The sequence below is a fragment of the Megalopta genalis genome, chromosome 12 (assembly GCF_051020955.1).
Source record: "Megalopta genalis isolate 19385.01 chromosome 12, iyMegGena1_principal, whole genome shotgun sequence".
NCBI lineage: Eukaryota > Metazoa > Arthropoda > Insecta > Hymenoptera > Halictidae > Megalopta > Megalopta genalis.
In genome coordinates this window covers 3883662-3908786 of record NC_135024.1, presented here as the reverse complement: position 1 = coordinate 3908786, position 25125 = coordinate 3883662, and the positions used below count along the sequence as shown (strand labels likewise).

The window sequence follows — 25125 nt, the reverse complement described above, 5'->3', positions numbered from 1 at the left end:
CGTTTATTGAACGATAACAAAAAGTACGATTGTTTTGACGGATAAAGCAGGGCTACATGTTAAATAGGGAAGGCCGTGGGCGGTACGAAGAGCTTTATGTTCAAATGGAGCGTAAAGTGGTGGTTTGGAACACGCTAAGTGGATAATATCCCTTTTCCTGTGACACACTGAACGTCATGAAATGTCATGGAAGCTCGTATAATAAGTCACACGCGAACAGTACGCGGAAAGGATTGCCGGAGGGTACCATCCCGCGACGAAGGATAATAAAATCGTTTTGTCTTCGAGACGGAGTCGTTCAATTTTCTGAATTATGTTACACAAGAAAATGGCCTTTGTCATCGCTCCACGTTATTAAATTGTCGTAGCAATGCTAACTTTGATCGGAGAATTGTCGAACTGAATGTTTCGTTGACCGATTGTTGATCGCTCGATCGCATTTTGTACACAAATTTGGATCTGAGCAGAAAGAATTGTGACAATTACATGGTTTTGAGAATAGTTCTTTCTTCTTTTACTATCTTTATACTAATCTGCTTGTACTTCTAGCATGGCTAATGGGTTATATATGTAATAAATAATAATAATACTGTCGTGTAAGATGAGCAAAGTAAAAATTATGAGAATACGCGAAATGCACTAATATAATTGTAAAAACAATAGAACTACGCTTGCAAAATTATGTAACAATTCCATAAAGTACTAGTATTTTAAGTATTTTAAGTATTAAAATTTAAACGTTATTTAAATTTAAATAAAATTAAATTAAATCATTGCCAGTCATTAAAAATATTCAACATAAACTATCAAGATGGATGGTGGATCGCGTAGTTTAAAATGGTGACAGCTTAAGAAGCCGCGAACCATCCGTTCTAAACATTTCTGTTTTCTGATGAAATAATCGGTGATATAATAGTTTAATCTTCCAAAAAAGTCATGTGTCCGACAACCAAGACACGGATATACGTTGTTATGCAATGGAACATTTGTAATACGAAACTTCGAGCAATGCACATATATCCTTGCAAGACTTAATTTCTGCGACAACAAATAAAGAATTGACAGAAATTTCAGTGTAAATGGAAAATTACGCTCTGAATGCATTATTGCTAATTTCCTTTCCACTTATTTCTTGTATTTCGACCAATGTTAATACTATTTTAACAAAAATAATTGGTAGTAGATGTCGCTTTAACTGTACAGAAATTAACGTGATTCTTAAATCATGATTATCATTAACTTATTTTTTAACGAAAGTAAAAATGTTATTTTACATAGTTATCAGTTTATGTTACTTAGGGTGTTGCGGGTTTGCGTATAAACGAAAATATTTCCTTCATCTCGGATCACAATCACAATTTCATTTTCGCTACGCATTGCTTATTGCAGGTCGCATTTAACGTACTTAGCGACATCGTGAGTCCCTGACACATCTTCCGGTGATTATATTCTACTCGGTAAATATCTTGTACCTATTTCCTAGCTTATCCCTTTGCACTCGGATGTCCCCTATCAGTGGAGATAACAAATTTTTCCTTTCGAACCATAGTTCGAACCATATGCGAACCATATAGTTCGCGACAATACAATCTTATATGAAATTCTATTTAAATAAAGCAATTACCTCCAACGTTGTATCATCCTCTGCTTTATTGGAGCGATACTACTTTGTGAATAAACACCTCCGAGTTTTTGACAACTAAGAAAATTCTAGTGCAAAGTTTCAAAGATTATTAGACGACATTAAATAACTTATAAAATATTTGTTGTACGAAAAAAAAATTCAGATATAAGTTGCATGGTATCCAGGGATACATATAGTACTGTAATCAGTTTTACGTTATTTTACTTTTTTAGCAAGATATGAAGGTCACCTTCAATTTTTTAAATGGAATGGTTAATATTTCTTCCCAAATTCGCATAAAGCGTTGAATTCTACATGAAAAAGTGTTACATTAAATAGGGTCTAAAATAAATAGTTACTGAGATATTAACAAAATAAGTTTCATTTGGTCCCTAAAGGAAATAGTCGAGCGGCGTTAAATCTGACGAGCGAGCTGGCCAAGCAACGATATTACTAGCACGTCCGATTTAACGGAACTTGGAGATATTCTGTTTAATACTTAATTATATTATTAATAATATTATAATATTAATAATATATAATATTAATAATTATAATATTAATTAATTATATTATTACATTTATTATGATATTTCTTAATTTTATTTCTATTAAAAAAATATATATAAGAATAATGATTGAACAATGGTTGGAATAGCGATACGTTCGATATCACTTGCCATCTTCATGCTGCAGGAGCATTCACGTCAACGGTAACACGGAATTAAATTCAGATCGAATAAACAACTCAGTGATTTTATTAACGTAACAGCTAATTTGCTAATTATTAATCGAGCAAACGATTCATACAGAATTCAGGTTTAAGGAAGAAGCAAATTCATCTCTTTGTCACTCATTCGTCCATCGAGTTATCAAGTAACCTTTTTCAAGTTTTCTAATTAATATAAATTTAATTAATATAAATATGTTAACTCATTTTTGCAGTCGTGATGTACAATCGTACTTCTTTTTCAGATTTTTCGATTAACTATACATGAACTATATGTGCTACTATATCCGCATAGCATTTGGACGCATCGTTTATTAATCTTATACGTGCCGACAATTATTAGAAAATGAAGGATAACATCGAAAAATAAATGCAAACGGAATAATGCGGATAAAATTAAACACTCTGCAAGTATTATTGTTCCTCTTCATTTTTCAAGCAGGTAAGACTTGCAATGTAGATACCGTACTTGTCGATCGTAGAGAATATAGACCACGTTTTGTACGAGTAAGGCTAAAGCAGCAAACGAGTATTATCACTGGCAGGATAAATGAACCGACTTGTTATCCAAAATGTTTCTGTTATCTACAGATCTTGGATCACCAGATCGGCGGACTTTTTATTTTAGATCGGAGCTTAAACATTTTATTACATATTAATAAGTGACAGAAATGATGTTTATAGAAGCCGTTGATGATGACCAGGAGATATGTAATTGCTCCGGTATCATTTTCTTTTCGTTTTTTTTTCTCGCAAACTTATTGTTAGTTTATTAATTTTTGTAACAACAGTATTGTACAATAGTATTGAATTTTCTATACAAAAATTTGTTGATTACGTATTACTAGAGTTTTCAAAGAACAATTTCTTTACAGTTATTCGAAATATATTCAAATAATATAAATAAAAAATTCTAATACCATGTTCGTTGTTAACAGACTCGAAAGCAATCAAATGTTACCAATGCAATAGTAGGAAGGACGATGACTGCACGCAGAACAAAGTAGATATTAAATATTTGAAACCGTGTCCACTGTCGCATCGATATTGTCGCAAAGCCATTTCCATATGTGAGAATAATTTGACTCTACGCAAACATTAGAGAATACAATTTTTCATTTTTTCAATTCGATTCTCCGAAATGAAAAATTGTACACTATTGTAATTTCCACAATGTTCCGTCATATTGTTATCTATTGGACCATTTTCACAGCAATAGAACAATTAACCCTTTACACTCGAAGGGTGACTCTAAGGCACCATCAAAGATTGTTTCATCGCGCTCCAAAATAATTTTATATTATATAATATTTACATTCAAATTGTTCACATTTAAAGAACTGTCAAAAGTGTTGTATGCGTCACAAGACTCAACTCAATCTGCATAAAATGCACTAATTATAAAGCACAGAAAATGGAAATATTATAATTCAGAGAAACTATTTCGGATTTCGAGTCGAAATGTCTCCGAGTGCAAAGGGTTAAATCTATAAAATGCGGAACGGATGAAACAATTGCCAGGCAGATATCTCTGACAATTAAAATTAGTTTTCCTTTAAAGCTTAATTTCTCTCTCTATATATGAGATCACACGTTGATATTCACGTTGGATCGATTATAAATAATTGTCAGTATGTATCAAAATGACTCCCAACTCCCGTCGCACCATAGTTAAACTATTTTATGACGTATGGACCAGTAATTCTGCGTTATTGCCAATAACTTTACGGATTTCCAGATTATTTTATGGAGTCCCGGGAATACATAACAGTACGCGAGTGCGCAAGATGGCGGAACACCGACAAACCGTGTTACAGGGGTCGTTATTCGCGCGACAGTTATCAACTTGTTTGCGAATGTTACGGGACAGGGTGCAATCGATCTGCGAGGCATTTCTCGAACATGAGCATATTCCTTTACGTCCTGTGCCAACTGGTAATCCTGCTGGGCCTAAGTCCTACGTGATCTACTGAATTTTTAAGTTAATAATGTTGTAAGAGAATTGTTCAATCGGATCATCGGGCTGCATGTCGTTCGGTCCCAGTATGCATGAAATGTACAAAGTGGGAACAATGCGTTCAAGTATGATCCAATTAAGATGTAAATAAAAGCAATATCTCTGTATATTATTAAACTTTGATGTTTACGATAAAACAAGCCGTGCAGGTCCTCCAAAAAACGTAACACAGGCAAGAATTATATGCGCTATTTTCGCGAACAATAGGATTGAAGTAGCGAATTGCGATACGAATTATGTTTCTGTTTTGCTTTCTTAAGTATAGCTCCTATTTCTATAGATTTATAAGTTACTTTATTGAATTACTGTAAGTCGCGATTTCCTCTGACTATTTCACTGTCTGCTAGAAAAGAAAAAGCAATAATAATGTATAATTTTCTCAGTTAAATAAATGATTCAATGATTCGAATAATTTAGTTCCCTGTTCGTAGAAATTTATCGAAGTATTGTTATTTGACGTAGGAAGTGTTAAACCAATTAAAACGACTGGTTACCTGATTTTTCATTTCCATTTTCGGATATTACAAAAATGTATCGATGAGAGAAATATTTAAATAATCTTCTTTATTCAGATATAGATTTATAACAAAAATCGTGAAGTTTAAATAAATCCGATCTTGTCATTGTTATAAAACAATACATATTAGTAGCGTTAGTGTATTATATTGTAACATATTTTTTACATGATCTATGAGTTGGGAAAAAATATTGCTGAATAAGGGAATCGTAATTTCATGTAATTGTGTCTTGTAAAAATTCAATATTCAAAGTCGGTGTATTCGAATTTGCATATTCAATATTCAAAATAGCAAGTACGGCCAGGATTGTATGAAAAATTCAAAAAGGGAGATCTGCATTTACAATAAATTTCATTTGTTTTTGCACGTATATATTTATGCGATCGATATCTACAATCACGCGGTTTTTAATTGATTACGGAATCTTTCCATGGCCAGTAAATGATTCTCTCCGACAATTTACGGCGAGAGCTAAACGATATCCTATATTTCATAAAATTCTAGGAAATGGGTAAGGAGTGTCGTTGGTTTTTTATCGGATATAAAATGGCTTTTTTTATACGCGTTGGCCATCGGCCAATCGAAGTTATACATATTAGTTGGGAACTACTGGCTCGACTAAATCTCGTATGGAAACAGCGAACACAATGAAAGTGAGACATTTGTTGATTATTCATTTATATATGTAAGTGGCGAATGTTTTTGACCCGCACATCTTGAACACATATATTTTTTCAAGTCAATTACGGGAAGTGCGTACCTTAATTTAAATTATAACATATATTTATTGCGATACATTCATCTGCAATATTTATTTTACATTAATGCATCGTTATTAATCGTGTTTAACATATTCATTGCATTATTGTACAATTCATTTACGTACAAAGGTAAACAGTAATAAGACACGTTGTTCATAATGTTCTTATCATGAAATTTTAAAAATTGTTATCTCACTATTTTACATTATTGTATCGCAGAGAATCATTTTTATTTATATTTATTTAAATTATTATGCCTTCCTAAATACCGAATCAGCGAATTCCGTATCGAAAGATCGAAATAATTTCCGTTGTATTTTAAGAACTACTGTCTATTACATGTTTAATTTTAACAAATAAATAATGAATTGAATTTAAATAAAATAATTTGACATGTCACACGATAAACATGAACTTAATTATGCTTGCAAATAAACAAAAGGTACAGTAATTGACTACTCCACAGTAATAGGCTCTACTACCCTAGTATTGTTACCAACACTCAAGGTATCTTTGCCTTTTCATTAAAAAGGACACATTTTTAGGAAACCTACATTTTATTGAATCCGTGATTTATTAACTTTTGAAATTTCACAAATTGCTACAAAAATGATGTACAATTTTACACTGTGTACCTGGTACATTGCATTAATTGTGTATTTCTAGGCATTTCAAGGTATTTATAGGTATTTACAGGTATTTGTAAGTACTTATAGGTACTTGTAGATATTTACAGGTATTTGTAGGTATTTATAGGTACTTGTAGGTATTTGTAGATATTTATAGGTATTTATAGGTATTTATAGATATTTATAGGTACTTGTAGGTATTTGTATGTATCTATAGGCTTTTATAACTACGGCATCACATGTTCAACAATTTTGCGCAACGACTACACTAGATTCTGCATCGTGCACGTCACTTTCGCCCTTCTCTTATACCTTTGATCTTGGTCACGCCCAGAAATCGCCAAGTTCCCCCGTTCATTTCGAACAGTCTAACGTTAATTAGAAGACGGTCGAATGAAAGTCGGTGTTCCCCATGCGCGGGTCCGGTCGCCGCAGAATCCCAGCGAAGTTAACGAGAACAATCGTCGAACAGACGTTCTTCCGACCGACTGCCCACGTCATCCTTATTGTTAGACGTACCCGGCGTTGTTATTCGAAGGGAGGACCCCGCGGGTACGACACCGGCTGATTTATCAGCACGAGAAAAGTTTCTTTCCAGGGTTCTTAATGTCTTCCGCGATATGACATCCCCCTCGAAAACAGGATATTTCCCACTCGGCGAACGGTCTCGCGCACGCAAACTGATCCGAACGATGGTCTGAATCGCGTTGACGCGGCCACACAGTGGAACGGTCCCAGTAAGTGGTTATCCTGGTTGCGTAAATGCCGAGAGGCCTTAAGGAAATAGGGGACAACGGGACGATTCGTCGGATGGAATGCCTCGTAAAGCCTTTCGCATCCCGCCGCCTTCGATAATAACGTAACAGAATGCCAGCCGCGTCCAGAATTCGCAAATGTCGGTGATGCACGGCCGCGCTTCCTCGTCCTTTATCACTCGCAACAGCGTCTCCGACCCGTCTTCGTCGACGGTATTATTACTATTTGGGTCGCGGCAATGTGGCGCCCGGTATCCTGACGCTCTCCGGACACTTTTTACCCGCTACGCGTTCATTATTGCGCGCCGCGGACTCATGCCTTTGAACCAGACCGGGTCCAGAGCTGTTCAACGTGCCACCGGCTTCGGCAGAACCTTCAGAAATTGCTGGGCAGGATCGATTCTCTTCTTATTGAAACTTCGGAGAAATTTCCCTCGCAACTTCAACGCTGCCCCAGAAATTCTAATGGCAGCTGCGACTCCCGGCTTAGCCACCGACGACGCTGAAATAACAACCGGAGCGAAATGGCACGTTTCGTTCGATGTTTTGTAATATGTCAACCGTTTACAAGATGGTCATCATCATCTCGTCGGTGTCTGGAGTCTTTTTTCATCGGTGTTCGCGTTGTTCTCTTCATCGAATTTTCTGGAGACCTCGAAACGCGGTCGAAATTGGTACGTATTTTCATAAAATCGATGTCTCGAATGCACGAATGTACGAAAATTTTATTATTTATTGTATTCGTTATCGGACTTGCCCTCGTAAATGTCGATTTTATTTTCGTTGGAACGGGAGATTCGCGCTAGAAACTTGGATGTTTCAAACGAGGCTTTTATGAATACTTGTTCGTCATGTTATCGTTGGACCCGAATTCGCGAATATCGATTTCCTTTTCATTGAGAAGTTAACTGTGCGACGGGAACGTATCATTTGTGGACGAAATCGACGGTTCGAAATAATTCCTCGTTTATGTTACTCGTTCCTCGATTGAAACAATATAATTTCGGCATTATTCTAACAAAATTACAGCGGCAACTGGGCCGCATGGATGTGCAGAAATAAATAACTAAAAACAATGGAACACTGTTGTTTATAATTACCGTTTCAATTCTGATAAAATTGATATTTTGAATACGCGAACAATCGTGGTATTATCCACTGTTCGTGTCACTGGAACTGGGATCGTGTGGATCTCGATTTTCTGCTGATTGAAACTTCGAAGAAATTTTACTCGGAGCTTGGACGTTGCCCTAGAAATGGCAACCGGTAACTGTGTAACTGTGGGTTTAGCGACTGCTTCCGCAGAAATGATAATCACAGTGGATTACTCTGTTTTGTAAAAGGTGCTCCACTTTTGTGGAAATCGATGTTCGAAAATTAAACTCCTCGAAAACTGGGGACGGGGATGGGGGTGTAGTGGACAGAAACGATTTTCGGATGCACATATTTGATTATCGAAACGGAAAATTGTTGGTGGATAGCATAATCGGAAAGTGGAACACGATTTTCTATGAATATTGTTTTCTATTTTCGTTCAAATCGATTCTGCGAATATCTAGGTGTCGCGATAGTATTATCTGTTGTTTGTATCGTTGGTCTTGCGATTGTAAATATCGATTAAGTATAGCCCGTTTATTAACGCAGGCTCGTAGGAGAGGGCGAGATTGATGAGAAACGGATAATGGTGTACTGCGGTCAATGCTTACAAGCAGAAGCAGTGAGTAATGTTCAGACGCGCTCCGAAGTGCGCCCAGCAGTCTGCGTACTGAAGAAATTTTCCTAAAGATTCCATTTTTCACACGTAAACATTACTTTTGGATTTTCATCATTTCTTGAAACAAGATAAATTGTGCTGATTAAACGTTATTGTTTAAAGTTTTGTTTTAAATATACGTACAATCGAGAGACTAGTTAAGATAATTCCAAACTATACCGGATGTCCCGTAATCATGTAAACACCCGGAAAGGGGTGATTCCTGAGGTCATTTGAAGTAACTTTTTCCTTTGCGAAAATGCAATCCGCGGCTCTGTTTACGAGTTATTAACGAAAAACACTGGACCAATCAGAGGCGAGCAAGGCTGGCGGTAAGCGGCAGAGCCAACGAGTGGTCGAATTCCAGTTCCGCTGATTGGCTCGGCCGCCTCGCGCCAGCCGAGCTCGTTTCTCATTGGTCAGTGTTTTTCGTTAATAACTCGTAAACAAAGCCTCGTAGAACATTTTCGCTAAAAAGAAAGTTATTTCAAATGAGCTCAGGAGTAATATTAACCCCTCTCTGGGTATTTACATAATTATTGGATTCCCTGTATAAATACCCCTCTCGGAAACTATAATGAAATAACTCCGCAAGTTAATTTTGTTATATCCGTAATAAAATACATGAGACAATTAATTTGTTTTACGATAATGTTGTCGCCACTGTTATTATAAATACCATACCTGGATAGCTAGTTAATACTATGAATTATTAATGTAATCGATCGACTACGTTTTATTAACGCACTGAACGATTCAATTTATTAAACGAAGAAATACATTTTCGTTAAATTGCAGCGCGTTACGGTCGACTTGGCAATATAAAAATCCACCGTCCAGTTATCACCGTTTCTCGTTACTCCTTGTTCATTGACCTAAGAAATTTTCCTCCTGAACTCTCCCCGATCGAAGCGGATTATTTTGCTTAATTAGTGCTCGAGGTGATTTGCTGCTCCGCCAATTAAAATTTGAATAACATCGAAACTGCCCGCTGGAAAATTTACCGGTCGGTTCGCACTTTTATTCGATTGTTCGCGAAACTTCAACGGTTCGGAAAATTCTCTGGAGGAAATCAATCTCCGAATGCTGGTACCGGTACAGGCATTCGTCAATACCTAAACGCGGGCGTGGTAGTCGGTCGACGACAACCGTTCCAGATACACGCGTCATTACACTTATTCGAAAACAGTCGTTAGTACTCCCTCGGACGCGATCAATCACCGGCGTGCACGCTCGATAAATAAATTCCTGGTGATTTGTCAGCCGCCGCAAATAATGTTCAAACAATGTCCGCGCACGGTTTTATTCGTGAAATTAGTTCGACGGCCAACAATCGGTATCGACGATTGTCGAAGCCAGCGAGCAACTCCCACGGGCGAGTTTCATTGTTGTGTTGCAGTAACTGCACGATTCATGTATCATTTTTGACGGATCCAATAAATTGGAGCCCACCTGGCGCAGATACGAACGTGTAATATCTCGGGTTTCCATTGGGCGACTATGCACGAATTTTTGTTCAAACAAATCGTGCAGCATTGAAAAAGCAAATCCGACGGCGTTTTACCCACAGGTGGATCCATGCGTTGCCGTTGTTCGGTGGATTTTTGGTCTTTCATGCTGTATACGCGATATAGGAACGGGTTTGTACATATGCCAAGGTCGTTACGTGCATTACAGGATTTCTCAACCCCATCTAGGGATGACCCGATACTACGATAATGGATGCCGTAACGCTGATTCTTCTGCGGGGAAGATTTATTAGCGTGTAACAATGCTTCCTTCGCCCTCGGACTTTCGAGGGGATGTGTGCGAAGTGAAGCACGAACACGTAAAAACAGTTGATAATTTTTTCCTTTATGAAATAAAAAATAATTCGATGGACAATTGTCCAATAATGGATAACTGTTTATATATATATTTGTTCGTTGTGACAAATATGTAGAATGGAATTTTAAACTAACAATGAGCTGACAACAGTGACAATTTATTTATATTGATAGTATATATTATATATATTATATCATATATATTTATATGTTTATATATTTTTTCATATTTATTTATATATTTATATATATTTTCATATTTGTTTATATATATTTATTTATACCGACAACATATATTACATATATTATATCATACATGTATATACAATAAATATTATCAATATAAATAAATTGTAACTGTTGTCAGCTTATTGTTAATTTAAAATTCCATTGCACATACTTGCCGCATCAAACAAATTATTTCCTTTCTTTCTCTTGTTCTCACTTTGTTGTTCGAACTAAAAATATCAGAAACAATCGTCCTTTATGCACATGAATTACCCAGCACGACAATATTTAAATGCGACACGACTAAAAATTCTTTGTGCAAAGTGTAACGGATACGCACACAATGCTGCAGTTCGCAAAAAGTCTGCAACCTCCGAGACAAACGACAAATAGCCCCGCTACGTGAAAAACTCCCTAAGTGACGTAGAGTTATGAAATGAGTTATACGGTAAGTCGACTTATATGGAGCTGTGACCGGAAGCCCGACAGATTCATTTCTTACGATAAAAATCGCGAATGATTTATGCGAAGATCATAGAAATGCGCGTCGCCGTAGAAAAGTTCGTTTATCTTGTAAAGCGTTGTTCGAAACAATTTGTGCACAATGAAGAAAGGAACAGCTGAATCGATCGAAGAAAGTAATCGTAGCGAAGTTTTAACAAAAATTAACGTTACGGTATGTAAATGTCACGTTTCCATGATAATCGGCAATATTTGTAATAAAATCGATTGGGAAAGATTTGGAATAAAAAATTCTGATCAAATTTTTCATTAACAGTTTGTTGATCAAATTTTTCATTAACAGTCTGCTGATCAAATCTTTCATGAACAATCTGTTGATCAAACTCTTCGTTAACAATCAGTTGACCAGATTTGAATTAAGCATTGACAAATAATAATGAATTGGAGGGTGAATGACCTTGTCAGATATTAATGTTAATGTATGCACAAATTTTTCCTTAACAGTCTGCTGATCAAATTTTTCATTAACAGTTTGTTGATCAAATCTTTCATGAACAATCTGTTGATCAAACTCTTCGTTAACAATCAGTTAACCAGATTTGAATGAAGCATTGACAAATAATAATGAATTGGAGGGTGAATGACCTTGTCAGATATTAATGTTAATGACGCACAAATTTTTCCTTAACAGTCTGCTGATCAAATTTTTCATTAACAGTTTGTTGATCAAATTTTTCATGAACAATCTGTTGATCAAACTCTTCGTTAACAATCAGTTAACCAGATTTGAATGAAGCATTGACAAATAATAATGAATTGGAGGGTGAATGACTTTGTCAGATATTAATGTTAATGTATGCACAAATTTTTCCTTAACAGTCTGCTGATCAAATTTTTCATTAACAGTCTGCTGATCAAATTTTTCATTAACAGTTTGTTGATTAAATCTTTCATGAACAATCTGTTGATCAAACTCTTCGTTAACAATCAGTTGACCAGATTTGAATTAAGCATTGACAAATAATAATGAATTGGAGGGTGAATGACCTTGTCAGATATTAATGTTAATGTATGCACAAATTTTTCCTTAACAGTCTGCTGATCAAATTTTTCATTAACAGTCTGCTGATCAAATTTTTCATGAATAATCTGTTGATCAAACTCTTCGTTAACAATCAGTTAACCAGATTTGAATTAAGCATTGACAAATAATAATGAATTGGAGGGTGAATGACCTTGTCAGATATTAATGTTAATGTATGCACAAATTTTTCCTTAACAGTCTGCTGATCAAATTTTTCATTAACAGTCTGCTGATCAAATTTTTCATGAATAATCTGTTGATCAAACTCTTCGTTAACAATCAGTTAACCAGATTTGAATTAAGCATTGACAAATAATAATGAATTGGAGGGTGAATGACCTTGTCAGATATTAATGTTAATGTATGCACAAATTTTTCCTTAACAGTCTGCTGATCAAATTTTTCATTAACAGTTTGTTGATTAAATCTTTCATGAACAATCTGTTGATCAAACTCTTCGTTAACAATCAGTTAACCAGATTTGAATGAAGCATTGACAAATAATAATGAATTGGAGGGTGAATGACCTTGTCAGATATTAATGTTAATGTGTGCAGGTTTATCGAGCGCGAAGGGACGACAATTAGTCGAATGGATTTTAACGGGACTAAACTAAATCTAAAGTACGTGAAAAAGCGCAGTAAAATAGATCGAAATTGGGAACATAACCGCGAATAGGTGAAGGATACTGTGGTAGATTCTCTTAGTAATTGCTAAACCGAAAACTGTGGGAACAGCTAGACGGCGTCGTTGGCGTCCTGGATGGGCGCCACGGCGTCGGACGTCTCCCGTATTCATCCTTCTTCTTTATTGCAGTTTCTTTATCAAAATATATTGATTTTCCGGGGGACTGGATCTGGGCAAAGATAAACGCGTGTGTCGCAGTTAACGAAACAATCCGAACGACCAATAATCGTGCCTCGCGCGATATATTCCCGATGTTTTCAGAAATTCCGCGGATTCTCGCGGTGGTGTGGGAGGGAGCCGCTTCCAGGAACGGAAGTAAAAACTTCAGTTACATACACGGAAGAAAGAGGTCACATAGTCTCGGGTAAACCGAAGCGGAATTCAACGTCATTCAATGAATCTTCGAACTGTTGAACTGAAGAAATAAACGTACGAAACGCCGACGCAGCGTAAATTGTAGAATAGTTTTGGAAAACACCGTGTTTGCCAAGGATTCTCAAACGTAAATACAATTATTATAGTTGGGTTTCTTGTACAGAGCGTCACGCATGGAACGACCAACCTAATTATTTCCGCTGTCTGCGACGGTACAAATGTTGTTCCCGAAATTTTAGATCTTAATCAAATCAAGTTTTTAAGTAACTTAAACGTTTTATATATACCTTTACATATTTTCCACATTTTGTTGCAACGATTGGCATGCAAATATTTAGATTAAAAATTAGATTTTGAAGTGTAGATTCCAAGGTCATTTAAAGGTCACGCCATTGCACAACGATATTGGTTATATCATGCAAAGGAAAAATAATGTTTGTGCATCTACTTGAAAAAGCGTGGATTGCTCTGAAAAAATTATTGAAAAATGTTTACAGATTGAACGATCCGATGTATAATTGAAAAATTAATGTTTATTATAAACTGATTGATTTGTTTTGTGTTTGCATAATATTGTGTCCGAATTTATAACAAATGTATCGATAGTTCAAGGATTCTAGAAATGGTCTACTTGTTCTTAAAAATTTGAAAAGATAATAATTGTTGTTACGTACACCGTGACACGAAAGTATTCGAACGCCTTTTGAAACGGAATAACGTTTTTAATGTTTGAGTCAAGCGTTCTAAACTTCGTTGAGACGTTAGAGGAATTATTTTACTAGATAATGGCTGAAAAGATGTTTTCAGAGATTGCACTCTTGGTAAATAAATTAAAAATAATTAAAAAGTAAGAAACGATGTTCTTTCAACTTCTTTTTTTATCCGAGCTTATAACGGAAATTTAAAGAATGCTGTTTTTAGTCGCAGATTTGGATCTACGCAGATTTATGTGCAGATCTCGTCAAGGATGCTGTTCTAGTTAGCCTGGGTGTTATCGCAATGATTTGTGTAGCTTCGGTTGGTTAAAGAATTTCGCGTGAATTTCAAATGGAACAACTGCCGATTCGGAAATTATTTTCTACGTATTACGAAGAGTGGGGGAATCGATCAGATCAGTGAAATAGACGACATCGTCGGTCGTAGGACATACTTTTACGTGACGCAACAAGTGAATACGTTAGAAATTATGCAAACAGTTCTTGTGACCTGGCGGATTCATTGGTATATATTATTACTCCGAATGCATTCGCGGGGAAATATACGTAGCAGTCGAACCTAGCTATTCAACCGGGGCGAAAGAGGAAGCTTCAATGTCACTGCGAAGCCTCAAAAAAATGTGCCACAAAAAACGCGAAATAAAATATTTTGCAGCATCCGTAGGGAAAAAAGTGGGGTTTCAATTTCAATTTGGCTGTGGGTACGTGTGCTATTCAACAGGCCTTGGCTGGCCTGTTCACTAGTTGCCGTTTCTATTTATCGTAAAAAACGCGACTCGAAGGAGAATGAGATTCCATTTATTCGGAATATTGGAAGAAAATGATCAACGATATGTCAGAACGGTTAAACGGTGTTATTGACACTAGCTTCACGGAATCCGTCAAAATGGCGGATCACTAATTTTTTAATATTTACGTTCATTCATATCGTAAAAATACATTTATAAATTGTTTCATTCAATTTACATGTTACTTACGGCAAATGTTGTAACATTTGCTTGCAATTGTTATTGTAATAACACTTGTTAAAAATCAGACTAAATGTCTTATTATTTCTTTTATAAACTATTATAAATCAGCCGTTTTTTGTGCTCCGTAAAGCTAGCGTTAAACAAAACGGATCCACGACGAAATATTAAGATCGATATTTTTCATAACTTATAAAATGTAATATTCCATATATATGATAATAATATAAGTCCATAAAATATTCAGTTTTCTCAAAATCGTTCGATTGTTAAACGAGACGCGAATAACGCGGCAACTTTTTTTATTGAACATGTATTGCGCGAATAAGTGTTATTGTTACGAAAAAGAAATTATTTCGTATTCTCAAGCTGTTACAATTATTTTAGAGACTAGCTTCGATTATTTTGCACAATGGTTGACACGATGCCCGTGCCACGTAATTTATACGAAACAGACGACGAACAAATAGTATAGTGTTCGAGCGCGACGCGTTCTACGCGTCAAAATACTATGTTCTGTCTGAAACAATCCCGGATCGACTTACCGTTTAACCTAACGAAGTACGTAGACAAATTCGCCTAATTTCCGGCGTTGCGTGTCGCGAGGAACCCCTACGCGGCCCGGATCGTGCCACCTGTTACGATCCACGTAAACGTAAACATAAACACGCTATACGTGCATATGCATAGGGTTCTAGCAGGGGTCGCAGGGGGCGAAACGGGGGTGGCCGGGGTGAGTGCGTCACGGTGATTCACGCCCAACGCTTTGACTCGCGGAGATTCACGCAGAGCACCCGGAATCTACGCGTCTTGCGCGTCGCGACGCGGAGCGGCGCCGTGCCGGGTGGGTTCGAGAGGAGAGGAGAGGAGAGGAGAGAAGCGGAGAGGAGAAAATAGGAGAGAGAGGAGTGGCGTGGCGAGTGGTGAATCTCGCAATCTCTTACTCGCGATCAGGCTGTCGACTCGACGACAACCCTTCCCGGAGCCAGTGCTTTACTTGCCGTCACGCAACGCACGGTTCGCAGTACTTTCCGTTTCCTCGAGGACGAGTTTCTTCGCGAGAGAACGAGAGAGAGAGAGAGAGAGAGAGAGATAGATAGATAGAGAGGACAGAGAGAAGGAGGAAGAAAGAGCGAGAGAGAGAGAGAGAGAGAAAGAGTACCCGCCGCTCGCTGAGAACTTCCGGCATGCAACGAAGGATCGCAGTGCTAATCGTCGGTCTTGCGCTCGTCTCGGTGGTTCGTTCAGGTGAATATTCGATCATGAATACTCGGGGTGAGTTAGTTCCGCGTAAGTTTCGCCCTCGCGAGAACGAGGAACAGAGCACAATCGGAATGATAAAGTTTCTTCGCGCGTAAGAATATCGACCGCGCTCTGTTGTCTTCCGATAACTCGCGTTCGCCTCGTACTTTTTTGTTACTGCGATGTACAAAACGACGCTGTGGACGTAAAAAAACGCAACGGAGGAGTAAATTTATGGTAGAAACGGAAACGGGCATTTTCGACGTGTCTCGATAATCTAGTTGCATGTTTGCGGCGGCACAAGCTAACAGGTATTTGAAGAATTTTCGCGTGAAAGATCGGGAACGAACGTCGTGTTTCTTATTCGAGTCGATGTTATCAAACCCCTTGCCGCACTGTTTTCCGATAGGCCCCTTGAACTCGAAGATTCAGCAGTTGCGAATTTCGTGAAAAAATTGTTTAGGAGCGACGATTATTTCAACCGAAAAGTTATTCGGATTAACAGAACGCGACAACTTCTTTTGGAAGTATTGTTTGGAAGATAATTAGTGGGCTTCTTTTAATATCTTTATGGTTTTAGTGTTTGGCATATTCAGTTTTATCACAAATGCATAAAATCCACGGTCTAATTATCAAAATGCAAAATTGGTGTCGGACTGGGTAGTTAATTCCAATGTTCGTATTACAGGAAATACTGTAAGATTAAAGAATGTTTAAATTAAACCATTTTTGGGTTCTGCAATCAATTAAAAAATCAAAACCGCTAACGTTTCAACGAGCAGTCCGGTTATAAGCAATTTTCTCACAGTTACGAGCAACCGGAACTGTGTTTTTCTCGAGGATAACTGTTACGACGAACTCGAATCAATTTCCGTCATCGGTAAAGATTACGAACAACGAAAAGAGAATTTCGATCGTACACGACCTAATTTTAGTTATCTCTGATAACTAAGAGCATTTGAAAAAAAAGTAATCATTGTTATGTAACGATGCTTTTCCTATTGATTATACCAGTTATGGTTCTTGGCTATTTGTATTAACTTGCACGACTAAACGTATTGTATTATTGAATCTACGAAATCAGTTTTGTAACGGAAGTGCAGTAGAACTTGGATTAACCTCGATCTTATCCGTGATATAGTTATCGTCCTAGGTATCGTCGAATATCGTACATGGATTTCATATATTTGAATTTACAGCTTTTAGAAAAAGCTGAGAAGCTAAAAGGAATTTAAATTCTTTTTTCTCTTATTATTTTCATATTTTTAGGTGCAGACTAGGATTACTGGCTGACTAAGTTAACTGTTGTACTACTTGCTGTGATATTGACCGGAACCCACGGTCGTTGTACCATGTATTTAAAATGGCAGTCATTTTTTATTCAAAGTAGTTCGACACGAATCTATTTGCATACTTGTTCGATATTTAAATATCATAAAGTTAACGCGTTCGTATCAGTGCGAGGATTTTATGTAGATTACGCTTCTTAACACTAGATTGCCGGAGCGAGTCAATTTGATTTATTTACGATTTTATTGCTATATGTATATAGAACAAATTATTTAAGTAAATTAACTAAATATATATATATAATAATATATTAATTATATATGTATATATAAATTTATTTAACTTAAATAATTCTTATTAACACATATGTTGGTTTTTAATAGAATTATGACCAACATACGTTTTAAAAAAGTTATTTAATTTAAGTTTTTCTCTATACATAGCAATAAAATCGTAAATGAGTCAAATTGACTTGCTCCAGCAATCTAGTGTTAACAGATTCATGATTTAATTATTGGATCTGTAAGATATACGAGCTCACGGTTTACCAAGCGCAGATTTTTCACACGATCTTTTAATTGCAACATATGTGATCCGGTTCATCGAATTTTCTCATGGTGGCGAGTGATTAAGCCAGGTCAAGTTGTGGTCAATTCTTTAAAATTAACGTAATGACAAGTTAGCTAGTTAGCCACTTAATGGAACAAGGAACATCGCAGTTGATAACCTCGATGCGCTCGCGATCGAGACACAATTTCTTAATGAATATAATTTAATTTCTTATGAAAATAATTCTATCTATATATGATCATCAAAATTTCTAGTCTTTTCGAAAACATTTAATTTAAATGCACAGGTATATACTTTGTATATATGATCAAGATTCTACGTTACATTTAGTAATTGATATTCTGCATTTTTAACACAAGATTTTGTGTTTTTAGCACAATCGACTTCGCTCGAAATCATTTTGAAATTAATGCAGTATAAAAATTATGCATTATTACTCAGAATTCTCTCTTTTATTATTATTTTAGGACAAAACGTTCGCACTTGTCTTACTTTCCTGTTCGAAATTCGTTATTTCCCACATTTATTTCCCTGATCCGCTGCTGGCTACCTCGATTTTACAAAACTCCTCTTCTCAACTCAGTGTATTGCAGATATTCAGTGTTTTTGGTTTGCGGGATTTATTTTTACCGTACAATTTGCACAGTTTATTATTGTCTGCCGTATTTGCTGCACCATCTCCTGTTTCCTACTATCCTGTTGATACAGTCGTGGTACAATTATTTTAGTTGCTGCGATGCTTCCAGTTCTGAACAAATTTAACTATTAATTTCGTTACGTTTTCGTTACGATAAAAGCGAATGTATAGAGCGTGCTGCTAAATTTCCTTATCTTGATTCGATCAACTCGATTCGACTCGATCAACCATCGTACGTTCCTCTTGGTAAGACGAATTTCTTCAAATTCTTTAATCGCAAACAAACCGCAGCTTGTTGTTCTAATGTGTTCTTCCGAGTACGATAAAATGTCGGATCTTTTTCAGTATACGTTCCAAGATGAATTTCTTTACATCGTGTAACTGCGAAGAAACCGCAACGCGTTGTTTCAAAGTAAGTTAAAATGGAGAAGCATTATCGTAGGATCTGTCGTGAAACTATTTCTGAAGAGCGTACGAGGGTTGCAAAACTTTCCAGTAGTTTCTGTTGTTTTGTTACACCGGCGCAAACTGCTGGTTACAGAAAATCGTAAGAAGCCGTCGGAATTTGAAATTTCATATATCTCTGGTCCGTTGCGTTTTACTTGAAAACAGAGGGATAGTGGGTTAAGTGCAGTTTGTCGAACTGCGACTAGCCGGTGCTTGGGGGATGCAAGTGGCGTCGCGTCGCGACTTTTGGCGCCACGACGCTGCGACCCAAATAATAACTACATACTCCGGTTCACGGATATATTCGAATACCGAGAATCAACATCGTTAGTATAGCATAAAATCGCCCCAGCAAAACAGTTTACGTTGCCGTCACGGTTGCTTCGAATATTTTAAAGAAGCGAAATATTTATCCGCTTCGGAACCAGATTTTCAAAAAATGCATTTCGTTCATTTGTCATAGTCGAATGCACGAGCAATATTAGATTACGTTATCTAACGTTTTTTAACGAAATATACTGTATAAGAAACAACGTAAAAAGTCTACAACCTGTGCTAAATATAAAATATAAATTACTGATCAATTTTACTTGCATTAATGAAACGTGTACGAAAAATAGATCTTTCATTCTTAACTCTAAAGCGTTCAAATTGGATCTGAAATGTACTTCTAATTGCACTGTATATTCTTTTTCACGTATCGTGTGCCATAATATTTATAAACGGAAATTATCTGCGCTGAATTATACTTGTTGCTTTATAGTCAAATAAACAGCGTCTCTTGAAAATTTGTACACAATATTAATTTCACATATTCAATAACTCAAAGAATTTACTACAATTCTGTGCTCATGTTTATGCTGTTTAATCGATCGATCGAGAAATTCATTGATCGGAATATTTTAAAATCGTTTCACCGAATCTCAAATTATTGCCCTACTTCGTTTCTTGTCATTATAGTTTAGTAATTTGATAGCATAAAATATGTCTGCACCAACTGCAAAATAGACAATTTCAAGTTAAAAATAATACAACAGCACTTCGAAATTCTTCGCGTATATTTACCATTTCGTATTTAATCTACTCGTGTTTGTCACAAATGCGTAAAACTCGCAGTCTATTTACGAGCATAATTATCAAACGTTCATAAATTCTCGCTTGTTTTTACGGTTTGCCAATTCAATAATTCTCGCTGAATTTGCAATAGCTATGCCGCGATCGTTGTTCATTTCCGAAGACATCAGTTCAACCGGTACAAGTTCGTACACTAATGTATCGTGCTTGCGCGAAAAGAAAAATGCTCCGATGATTTATGTGACGGCGCTCGATAAAAAGCAACCGTGAAGGGACACTGAAAACGCAGTCTCGCTTATGGAGACCCTCGGGAAACGGGACCACGCTGTATTGGCTAGGTGGAATTATGTGATGGCCAAAAGGGAGTCCGACGTTGTTGAAGCGACTACCAGGCGCCACAGGGAGCGGATTATTTATTTCTCCCGGGAAACAAAGAATCGTTGAATTGAAATGGACTATAATCTGGAAAAATGGCTCTCGCGTTTCTCCAGGAATCCATTTTTGTAAAGGGTGTTACGAGTTCTGTTTATTATATGTTTCAACGACTGAAGCGAAGGACGCGATGCATCGGAGAGGCTTTCCATTTTAGTTGGAACACATTGCTTTCATAAAGAAGCAGAGGAGCATCTCTTTGTTTCCATTTTACGTTTATCTAGAATTATTGCGAGCGCTTGATAAATCCATACGTGCCAGGAAGTATCGAAATATTTCGCAGTATCGAGGTTTAATTATTATTATTAAATTGTTATTATCGAGATTTCATTGCTCGACGAGGATCGATTTATTATTTAATTTAATCGTTCGTCTTTCAACAATTTCTTTCACGCATAAAATACGGATCTTCTAAATCTTTAAAATGTATTTTCGCATTCGATCGATTAATTTCATTTTTATTGCAGCGGTATAAAATATTGTGCGAATATGTGTTTGAAGGTCGTTGACGTTTTATTGTTTTTTTTTCTTGCGAAAATTTGCCTAACTGGTACCCATCTAAGATAAATAAAATAGTAATTTTCACAGGAGTCTTCTTTATCGAAACGATTCGGATGTAGATATTTTTATTTTACCACGAAATTTCTTTGACAAATAAGTGTTTACACTTATTACAAAGAAAATGTCAACGCGTATGATCAGTGTCTCGGAGTGACGTAATTGTGATTTTGTTTTGTGTCGCAGATGATTTGAAATGCTATATGTGCACCTCACTCACGGAACCACACTGTGTCAGCGATCCAAAAGCACACAACATCGAACTCCTCGAATGTACTTTAACCCACATGTACGATTTTCAACGAGCACTTCAAAAGCAAAACGTTTCGAACGTGATATCGCACATCTTCGACGTGGACCACTCAAGCAAATACCCGCACGTTGGACCGATGGCCTGCGCGAAAATGGTCTTGAAGGGTAAATTATATTCTTAATCTCTTCGAAACAACAAATTTGTTTGGCATCCATGACCACGAATTTCGAAACTCTCACTTTATCTCTAATCTTAAAGATATATAATAATTTCTCCCTGATTCGCGCTCGAATTCTGCACAAAAATGGACAATTTGGGAAGAGAAGATACGATTATTCGAGCCTTGATATCGACACTTTATACACGTTCACGATGTTATATTAAACGACAACATCTTTTTGAGGAGAATCAATCGAACAATTCTACGTAAGGAACAACTGCATAACAATTTTTATCCAAACCTGAGATATAAAGTTGGAAATTACAAGAACATTACTGTTTGCAGTTGCGTTATATGTTTAATCGAATTTGTTGATAGTTAACGATCAAGAGGACTTTCTTTTGAAATAAATGAATCAAGACATTTCATTTCGTAACCGACAAGTCTAATGAGAAAAATCGAAAGACACGTCCGATATCGCGGAAATGTGCTAAAAAAAACTTGTTCTTAAACATTGCAATATTAAACTATAAAAATTTGTTCGTCAGAGTCAATAGAACGATTCTATCAAGAAAGAACCACTTAACTATTTATGTTGAAGCTTGGAATATAAAATTGGAACTTACAAATACATTATAATTTGCTATTGTTTCATCGAATTTGAGTGATCTTTCTGCCGAAATATATTCCCGAAAATGAATAATTAAAAAGATTTCTCTTTTAAAGCACGAAACTCGAAAAGAAAAATTAGAGGGCATGTCTAATACCGCAGAAAAATGCTAAAATACTTATTCGCGAGAATTGTCACGTTTTAGATTATTTAAACGTATTAATTTCATAATATTTCATTATAACAGTCTGTTTAGAATAGTGGTACGATTTTATACAAGGAACAATAATATTTTGGTAGATACAATTATATGTACGATTAAGCATAATTACATTTGTTGAAGCATGGAATATAAACGTTGTAGATCACAAGTGCGGCAGAACTTGCTACTGTTTTATCGAATTTGTTGATAGTTAACAAGAAAGAGGTCACGGTGAGAAACTGCCAGACACGGAAGACAGAAACCATCGATCCCTGCAAGGCGATACAAGGGAAAATGAACGACGACTCGTCCAGCCTGGAACACTGCGATCTTTGTATGCAGGACGCTTGCAACACCTCGACCGGCCTCTCACCCCGAATCTTCGTCACCCTGTTGTCCCTTGCCGGCACTGTAATCGTTGGCGGCTTTTACAACGGCGCGTAACCTTTACGTGTCACTTTATTGAATCGACTGCGATCGCCGTCGGGGACGTGTCACGATCGATCTCATAGCGCATTCTAAAACTCGAACACATATACACATTGTTCATCGATGTTTCACGTTGTTTCACAGCTACACACGTCGGAATTACACGGACCTAAGATTCCTTGTTGTCCCTAATTTCGCGGAACAGCGAATTCCTTCCTATTCGGTTCGAACGCGAAAGCCAACGCGCGATTTACACTGACATTTGTATTTCTCATTAGTAGACAAGCGGTATATTTTGTGCACGCGTCACGAATCAACGTGCGAGAGATTAAAAGAGATTATGTTGTTTTCGATCGATTCAACGCCTGTCACAGCGTTCGTGATTTCGTTCGGCATTATTACCAAACACGTTGTTGATTTTTATACGAATTTTCGCGGATCACTTTCTTCGAACAGCGTACCGCAGTATCTTCGATGCAACTTCTTCTTCGTTAATCCTCATGCGATTCTCAGGGCAAACGCATTTTCACATTTCTCCGGAAAACGCGAAATGTTTGATTCGTTCACGATTGTTGTGTCGTACGAAGCACTTCTTCGAGGTGATGCGACGATAGAAACGAGGCAAAATTTGTTGGTTTTCGGAGCGTGAAACAAGAATGGACGAAGCGTCCGCGTGGGTGGTTTCACGCAGCTGTTTCTGAGAAACGCGTGGCGGTTAATGGATAACTAATTTATGCAGTTTGCTTTGAGATTGTTCATTTGTAATTCCCGTTTCCTCGCGGACGAAACGAGCCGCGCGAAACGACTACCAAACGCGACTGTCGGCTCGATCTGCTTCGAGTCAGGACGGTTTTCGATTTTTCAACGTGTTGGCCAGCGAAACTTTGTATACCGAAACCGGGTGATCTGTACGCGTAGACGCCGTGATTGCAACGATCGCGTACGACCTGTCCCGTTTAAGTAAGGAAAAACGAAATCTTGGATGTTATTGTATTCGTTAAAATGCATTCGCGATCGATGAGTATTTATCGAGGCTCGACTTTTTGCAAGCATAAATCACTAAACGAGCTTGTAAATCGTGATATTTTGGTCGGTGTCTGTAAAAGAACAATTATGCTAACGAGCTTCTCAAGGACAAATAAAATTGTTGCACATAACGAGTAATAAAATGTATACCGAATGATTGCGATGCGTAATCGTTACAACGAAATCGATGATATTCTAACGAGCAGTTCAATAAAACATTAACTAGAAAATTGTCCAGGCTGCAGATGCAGAGCAACTTGACACCTTTACTCTATCATTGAAAATTTATATTTATTATGAACAATTTCAACTCACCGAAATGTTTGGACACCTTGCAAAAACGGAACAACATTTTAAAAGTTCGACCAAATTAACTTGAATTTATTTGGAAATGTCGGAGGAACTAGTTCATTAGATAATAAACAAATTTTTACTTAAATTGCATGTAGCTGAAACGACAAGAAAAAGTAAAAAAAGAAGAAGCGATGTCTAACTTATTTTATCTGGCTCGAGAATAAAAATTTAAACAATGCGATTTTCATAATTTTTACTCGTTTGCAGCTCATACTGTGCAATTCCGATCAGTTGCAATTTTTGCAAAAAATTGTCTACGCATTTTCTACTAAACTAGTTCCTCTAGTATCGCAAAAAATTCATATTATTTTGTCCAACTTTTAAAAAGTAATTCTGTTTTAGAACGCCTCAGAATATTTTAGTTAATGCCTGTGTGTAGACGTTCATGCCATGTGCAGATTTTGAAAATGCAACGAAACATATAAATTAAGAAGATCTTCCGGCATTTTTATTTTGTTTCTACAATGAGCTATCTTTCAGCGAACGAAGGTAACTTTTCTTCAATTCTAATTTCTACAAGATTACGTACGAAAGCGAGTATTTGCATAAATATTCGCTGTTTGTTGGTAAGTTTTGCTTTTTCTTCGTATCGGAAAACTTGGAATATACTAATACTGTTTTATGCATCTACCAATTTAATTTGATCAACTTGACGAATCGTTGACGCGCGTTAACACGGTTAAACATTCATAGCGCGCCGCACGGAGG

The 25125-nt window shown here is 36.7% G+C and overlaps 2 protein-coding genes across 2 annotated transcripts; both read left to right on the top strand.

The window, feature by feature from the left end:
• The first annotated feature begins 2638 nt into the window (after positions 1-2638).
• LOC117228985 (uncharacterized) lies at positions 2639-4507 on the top strand. Its single transcript, XM_033485099.2, has 3 exons — positions 2639-2796; positions 3293-3424; positions 4093-4507. The coding sequence occupies exons 1-3, from the start codon at positions 2739-2741 to the stop codon at positions 4317-4319; spliced, it is 417 nt and encodes a 138-aa protein (XP_033340990.1). The 5' UTR covers positions 2639-2738; the 3' UTR covers positions 4320-4507.
• Positions 4508-16034: 11527 nt separating this feature from the next.
• On the top strand, positions 16035-24293 carry LOC117228753 (uncharacterized). The gene is made up of 3 exons (XM_033484727.2): positions 16035-16381; positions 21570-21800; positions 22820-24293. Exons 1-3 carry the CDS (start codon positions 16321-16323, stop codon positions 23050-23052), a joined length of 525 nt encoding a protein of 174 aa, XP_033340618.2. The 5' UTR covers positions 16035-16320; the 3' UTR covers positions 23053-24293.
• Positions 24294-25125: the final 832 nt, after the last annotated feature.

What these genes read in the sequence shown, in the direction of transcription:
- LOC117228985 (XM_033485099.2), top strand. Translation starts at nt 2,739, where the DNA reads ATGCGGATAAAATTAAACACTCTGCAAGTATTATTGTTCCTCTTCATT. An exon ending in CCTCTTCATTTTTCAAGCAG is followed by an intron (nt 2,797 to 3,292) that starts GTAAGACTTGCA and finishes CGTTGTTAACAG; the next exon opens with ACTCGAAAGCAATCAAATGT. An exon ending in TCGCAAAGCCATTTCCATAT is followed by an intron (nt 3,425 to 4,092) that starts GTGAGAATAATT and finishes ACGGATTTCCAG; the next exon opens with ATTATTTTATGGAGTCCCGG.
- LOC117228753 (XM_033484727.2), top strand. Translation starts at nt 16,321, where the DNA reads ATGCAACGAAGGATCGCAGTGCTAATCGTCGGTCTTGCGCTCGTCTCG. An exon ending in CGTCTCGGTGGTTCGTTCAG is followed by an intron (nt 16,382 to 21,569) that starts GTGAATATTCGA and finishes TTTGTGTCGCAG; the next exon opens with ATGATTTGAAATGCTATATG. An exon ending in CGCGAAAATGGTCTTGAAGG is followed by an intron (nt 21,801 to 22,819) that starts GTAAATTATATT and finishes ATTTGTTGATAG; the next exon opens with TTAACAAGAAAGAGGTCACG.